Below are 7,216 nucleotides of genomic sequence, written 5' to 3' on the forward strand. Positions count from 1 at the left end.
AAAATAGTGCTTTGAAGGGTGCAGGGTTCCACGAAGTTAGTTCAGAAATATAGTAACTTTGGACAGGATGTGAGATTTCTAACTCACATCTCATTGACTATATAATCAGTATCACTGAGCAATTGATTATTCTGAGTATTGCCCGGCCCCAGTAAGGAAATGCGATCCACATGATCTGAGGTAATTAAAGGAAAAATATTTGACCTCCATCGGATTCGAATCCACGGATTTTGATCATCGATGTTTTACCGACTGTTCTGAAAGATCAGGCCCTAGTTGTTCAAAGGCCGGATAACTTTATCCGGTAGATGAGGCGCTTTTTAGGGTCTAAAAAATACTTCACATTAAATGTTGTCCAAGGTTTTCGTACACTCTCAAACTAAGCTGTGGTTAGAGTGTTCATATTCGCTTGTACGAGAGGAAATACTGAAATCTTTGCACAGATTGAAGCTGTCGGATAGTGACTTAAAGTTATCCGGCCTTTGAACAACTGGGGCCTGATGGGAAAAAGATAGGAGCAGATCATGGGTAATTTAGGTGGTACTACACATCAATGAAGATGCTAAGGGTACATGAAATGTTGTACCACTGTTGTTAAAACTGCACTGTAAATTTAAGTGCTGGTGGCTAGGACCTGGTATGGCAGATCACGATCATGATATCGGTGAGAGCGGTTGTACCACGCAGCATGGGCCATATAACTGAGTATCAGAGAATTAACACTGCAATGTAAATTCTCTGCGGTGGCTTGGACTGGGACACGCTCCTGGTATAAATGGCAGATCACGGCGATCATGATATTTGTGACATCAGTGAGAACGGTCTCTTAAGTTCAAGTGACAGAGTCTCCATCGAGGAAATACTTTCTTCGATGAAGAATAATTGTCTTAATCCGAAGTATTTTACTGTTTTCTTGTACCAAATCAATCTTTTGTGTTAATTGTGTATATATTACAGATGATACTTCAATCCAGCGGATAATAAAAGCCTGGGATCGTTCCGTGTTCTCGACTGGTCAGTTTACAACCTGAACTCTACCTTGTCGATCAGTCGACAAGGAAGAAAATGCCAAAGACCGGTAATAGTGCTCCTTTATCGGATCAATTTAAATAACTGATTGGTTGACTGGCACTGCTTAAGGTCTTTAAAATGACAACCGTTAATGCAAAGTTATCTTCGATGGTCTTCTTTTTTTTTCTAACTGAAAAAAGATAATAGTGAAGATGATAATGATGACTATATATATACGAGATTCGGTTATTTATTAAACTGCTAGGAATGCTTAGGCTGTTGTATGTGGCATGAGCCTAGGGTAGCATTTGCCGTGATTTCTCTTTATCTATCGACGGTCAGGGCCTTAAAGGGGAAGTATCACGCACATTTGCCGTCATTTCAAGCTCCTAAAATACATACATACATACATACATACATACATACATACATACATACATACATACATACATACATACATACATACATACATACATACATACATACATACATACATACATACATACATACATACATACATACATACATACATACATACATACATACGTTTATTGACCATTTCCCCAAAGGGGCTTTTCAGTGCCAATTACAAAGAAAAGGATAAAAATAAAAACATATACAAATTATTTCAAGTTACAATTGCAAATCATTAGGATATCATTCCTCCCTCTTAAATTTGTCTAAAAGCACCCCTCTAAGCTTATTCCTAAAACTATTGACATCAATACATGACTTAATATCATTATTTAAATTATTCCAGATGTTCACTGTCCTATAGTAAAAAGTCTTCTGCCCCGTAGCTGTTCTTATGTTTGTCTGTCAGCAGAAACAACGAAATAATTGTCAACTTTGTTATAAATTATCACCCCAGTGCAATAAAACTGCCGATTAGTGCCTCTATTCAGAGACAGAGTAGGTCGGTATATATGGATTGAAACTTGAAAAATGTTGGGCTAATCACGGTTTTTCAAGTTCTCGCATTTTTGTTTCCAAAATGCGCTAGAACAGATCGTGAGTTGTTCCTTTCAAGAATTGAGTTGCTTTCTTTCCTCTCGTCATTGTAGAATTATTTGGCAGCTGATTGAAGGCCTTCTTTCATCATTTTTAAATGAAGATACCAAAATCCCCATGATACTTCCCCTTTAAACGCTTCTCTTGACTACTGTGATACTGCGTAGGATTGTTGCGGGAGTGTTAATGCGGATAAGTTAGAGAAGCTACAGAGGCCTTCGGCACGCGTGCGGACGGACAGTTGCGACGAAGCGTTGGGCTACCTACAATAGCTTAGCAGTTTCTTAAGAGCTGGCGCGATGAGTATGTATATTGAAGCTAGTTAAGAAATGTTTTGACAAGCGTTGTACACAATTTTTTATGGATTTTTTTAGGTTTAATAGAAATGTAATTAGTGGGAGGACGAGGCGAAGTGACCACCTTAATCTGCCATCGATAAGTTTGGAGTATACCAAAAAAGACTTTTTGCATTTTAGTTTTTAATGGACGTTCTGTAGTCTTTGCTTTTAGCTTTAAAATATACATTTCTTTTTCACTTTAGTAGTACACCGTTAGTTGTACTTTTCTGGTATCTTTGTCATATTTGAGGCCTCTATTGGTGGCAGCTTTTGTGACGTCATAACTGAAAGTGTTACCCTGTTGGAAAGTATCTGTCTATTCTCTGCCTTTCATTCATAGAGCTAGACAACTGATACCTCCTTTTGGATCAAAACGAATCTGAGTCACGTCTACGAAAGAGATTTCTAGGATTTCATTTCCTGCGGTCATCGATCAAAAATGAGAAAAAAAAAACTTCCAGGGAAATGATATCCAACACCCCTCCTTCCCCAGGTCCTCGCCACGTGCGATTGTTAAGCTTCTGACATTTAATTTCTTCTCAACTAATATATCGGTTTGAGGGGGATTTGTGCCGCTTTGAGCCGTCAAAGGTCGGTAGATGAATAAAAAAGATAAGATGTTCAACAAGAAGATTAGCAAGAAGTGTCAGGTATGGAATAGAGAAAGAAATAGCATCTGTTTTGGTGTTGAATATGGGAAGGTACACCCTTATCCAAATGTGCTGTGTAGTACCAATCCTGCTTCTTTTCTCCCTCACAAAACGAGCGTCCTACTTCCTTGTACCGACTGAACAGTTTTGTAAAAAAAATTCTTTAAAATGACTGCTGTTGCAATCGTGCCAAACTAAACTACGAATGCGGCCAATGATTCATCACGTCAATAAGTCATTGACGCTCAAATTATCGGATAGGATTGATATAAAAATAAATACCAAAAAAAGGGTCAAAAGTGGTTTTGGAAGAAACACAGACGTTTCGGGTATATAACCCTTCTTCAGTGTGGAGAAAACCGTTTTCTCCACACTGAAGAACGGTTCTATACCCGAAAATGTCTGTTTTTTTTAAACCATTCTGACACTTTTTGATATTTATTTTTATATCAATTCTATCCGATAACATTTTCAAGTGACATGCATCTCCAAGGAATTTTCCTTTCACTGTTCATTACACTCAAATTATGTCTAACTTCAGAGAGGGCTCTTTGTCCCACCAGCTGGTAGGTCAGTTTAAAAGCAACTGTGACATTTTTATGACGTATTCTAGAATTAACAGTGTGGCAAAGAACTTATGTTAATTTTTTTCATTAAAAGCTTCTTGTATTTCTGCTATCAGCCCTTGACAAGGGTTTCAGTAGCATCGACTCATTCACTTCTTCATCAGAAGCCACAGTAGCCCTCACTGTCGGCCTTGAAATAGTGGTGAGATTGACTTCACTGCGTTTAAAAGCAAGATCAGAGATGGCTTTACGAAAGTCTTTTTTCCCAATTATGTACATACATGGATTTACCAGTGATGCCACAAATCTTAACCAGACAATGGTATAAACAAGGGGGAGGGGAATATGAGAGATATCAAACCTTCGCAGACCAAAATACGGCAACCAACAGGTTATATACACGAACAACATGGCGGCGAAAATGGCGACGGCCTTCCATTCATGACGAGTTCTGCTTCTGTTTTTCTCAGTCCGCAAACTGGGGACACATTCTTTTCGGATATTGCGACTCTGGCGAATTATTTCGAAAATTATATAAGTGTATGTGAAGCTCATCAGAACGAGCGGTAGGAAAAAGAACAGTGTAAGAAACAGAACGTCATAAATGTATTCAGCTTTCATGACGTCATCTGTTGGGAGCTCAGTCACCTCGTGATGGAATGGGTCGAGCCAGCTGAGCTGTACCAGGGCTGTAACCGCTGACAACAACCAAATAGACAGAATAACCAGAATGCATCTGGATCGTGTGACCAATGACGTGTAACGAAGGGGATGGACTATGGCCAGATATCTGGAAAAATAAATACAATTAATTTGTTTCTGATTTGTGAACAAAGAAGAGAAAAGTTAATGATTTGCATTGCAGCTAAGCCTTGGGGATAATTATAATTTTATCTGTTGAAAAATCAAGGCGTACTATAGATAAACTACAGCATCCTGTTCTATTTACGTATCACTCTTGCTGCACCATCTTTAACAGTAAATAATTTAAACGGACTATGTCACCTCAGGCGCATGCGCGCGTTGATGAGAACCACTTTGAAATCGTTGGCCCAACTTCTTCAAATACCGTCGGAGAGTTCAGGAAGCTGTTTACATGTGTTTGAATCGCCTTCATCTTCGAAAAGTTAGCTGAATATCTTTATTTACGAACGTTCTTTAGTAATCACAAAAGCTGTTTGCTGCGATATTTTTGAAAGCTTTTGCAATGGCGGAAAAGCAAAAATCCTACGACGAGTTGTATGCAAATTAGTCTCAACCGTACCGAACTCTACTGCGCATGTGCCCCAGCTGACATAGCCCCTTTAACCCCGCTCAACCTAACCTGTCAGCAGTAACAGACATCAAATGACACACAATTGACGCAGAAATGAAACGTGACATCTGCTCCTCCATAATGCAAATCGCTGATTGGCGGACTATGTTGCACGTGATAAACAGCGGCACACAAACCAGGCCTGTTAGCAGGTCGGACAAGGCCAGGCTACACAGCAAGAGATTTGAACTCGAGCGCAGGTACTTTTTTCTTGACATTAAAGACAAAACTAAAGTGTTAAGGAAAACAATAAACACGGCGAGGACAATGGGAAGGACATCCGCTTTGGGGTCGAAAAAACCTTCGTATTCATCGTATGTGCCATCTGTAATAAAATATTATATATGAAGTATAAGTAAACAGCTTCCAATAAACACATTTCAAAGAAAGCATTCCAATCCATGACGGGGAAATATCGTTAGCATCATTAGCTGCTACAGCAGCGATAGACCCTTCTCCAAAATGGCGGCCGAAAAGTCAAATAAGTTAAAATTAAAAACGTATACCAGCACTAGAAAGAGCACTTTTGCTTTAGTAACCCTGCAAAGTTTCAGCATATCAGGTGTAATATCAGCTGAGAAAACGTAAGTTGAAAAATGAAAAATTTACAGACGTTGGTATGACTGGGAGTATGACGTATATCCCCAGTCATACAAACGTCTGTAAATTTGTCAAATTTCATCTTACATTTCCTAAGCTGATATAAAACCTAATATGCTGAAACTTTGCAAAGTTACTAAAGTAAAGGTGCTCTTTCCAGTGCTGGTATCAGTTTTTCATTCAGTTCAATTTTAACTCATTCAAACCTGTTGCCGCCATTTTGGAGAAGGGTCTATTGTAGTAGCAGTAGCAGTAGCAGCTGTAGTAGTGATGGTGCTATTAGTATTGGTAGTTGTAGTGGCAGTGATATTTTGTCACTGCACTATCCTTACGCAAACTGGTTGTATGCCCTCTTGCTACCTGCCGAGACGGGTGCCAAGAGTAACTGTACATGTGCTATTTGGGAGTAGAAGGAAACTTAATTTTTTGTCGACACTTAGGCTTCTGAATTAAACAAACATAATATTATCAATTTTCAAGAGAAATAGGACATAAACATTTTTAAATGAAGTAAATCTCTTCAATAGTTACAAGTAAACAAGACGATTTATAATGCATCGAGCATTGCTGAGTACGCATGTACGGAAAGATTAGATAAGCTAAAAAAGAAAATCACGTTTTACTTCTATCAAAATTAATTTAAGCTCGGAATTCGTCCTTGTACAATCCTCGAGGCAAGATGATTTTTGAGTCATTTCAGCTTTTGCTCATTTTAGATTCACTGCTAAATATGTCATTTATCTCCAATCACTCAAAAAAATAAAAAATAAAAATAAAAAAATAGATCACCTTTCCCTGAACCTTGGAATAGCTTTGAAAGCCATTAGAGATGCCCTTTAACGTAAACACCGATAAAGCGGGGTTTTTTTTTTTTAGATTTGACTTTGACCATGCAGGTTGACTAGTGAGTTTTTCAACGGCAAACTCTTGAGACATTTAATGCTTTGTATGCTAAATATTAGCGGTTATAGAAAAACGCTGATTTCATACTGAAATTAAAAGAAATAACTAATCTATCTTGCAAAACTTTAATTTATTTCAAAAACGTTCTTCTTACTGTGAGTACGTACAGAAAAGGTTTGCTGTAACTTACCATCTGACGTGTTTTTGTGTTGAGTGTTGTTGGTGAGAGACGCGTTTTGAGCCATATTGAAGCTGCAAGTTGAACTGGCCTCACTCAAACTGCCTGTAACAAATACATGAAAGAAAACTAAGAAAGTTATGGAGAATTTCGAGACGAAACAACTGAGATGCTGACTTATCTTAAAGAAAGAGAGAGAAAAAAAAAAAAAAACCTTGATTACTGAACCTGTCTGGCTGTTAATGGATAGGAAACGTAAGCCTTCAAACCAAAGCCCGGCATCTGATACACAAGATCGCTTTTAAGATATTTTGTCTCATATACAAGTGATTTTAATTGACACAATCGGAACAAAAGCGGACACTTTTCACGCCGGCTAAATCGGAAGTTAATGGCTCAGTGACAAATGCGTTTTCATTTTGTTCAGCTTTGATGTACATTCACTTTTCCGGCGGTAAAAGGTGCATGTTATTTCTGTTAGCCAATAATATCACGATTCTTTAAGCCTTCTTCGTTAATAATGCATGTGTAATTTATAAATGAAAAGAAGCTGTGAATGCGTTTTGTCTTCAACACTACTTTAGTACAATTCGCAATGGTTCTTTGAGCAACTATAATGAGGTCATAGATATTGATGAGAGCAT

At 38.1% G+C, this 7,216-nt stretch overlaps 1 protein-coding gene across 1 annotated transcript; it reads right to left on the reverse strand.

Annotated features, from left to right (window-relative positions):
* Positions 1-3,648: 3,648 nt before the first annotated feature.
* Positions 3,649-6,798, reverse strand: LOC146475739 (histamine H2 receptor-like). Its single transcript, XM_085115444.1, has 3 exons — positions 6,585-6,798; positions 4,901-5,216; positions 3,649-4,366 (listed from the first exon to the last, which is right to left on the reverse strand). Exons 1-3 carry the CDS (start codon positions 6,637-6,639, stop codon positions 3,664-3,666), a joined length of 1,074 nt encoding a protein of 357 aa, XP_084971570.1. The 5' UTR covers positions 6,640-6,798; the 3' UTR covers positions 3,649-3,663.
* Positions 6,799-7,216: the final 418 nt, after the last annotated feature.

Source organism: Pavona decussata, unplaced genomic scaffold (assembly GCF_977016875.1).
Source record: "Pavona decussata unplaced genomic scaffold, jaPavDecu1.1 SCAFFOLD_83, whole genome shotgun sequence".
In the NCBI taxonomy this organism is placed as follows: Eukaryota; Metazoa; Cnidaria; class Anthozoa; order Scleractinia; family Agariciidae; genus Pavona; species Pavona decussata.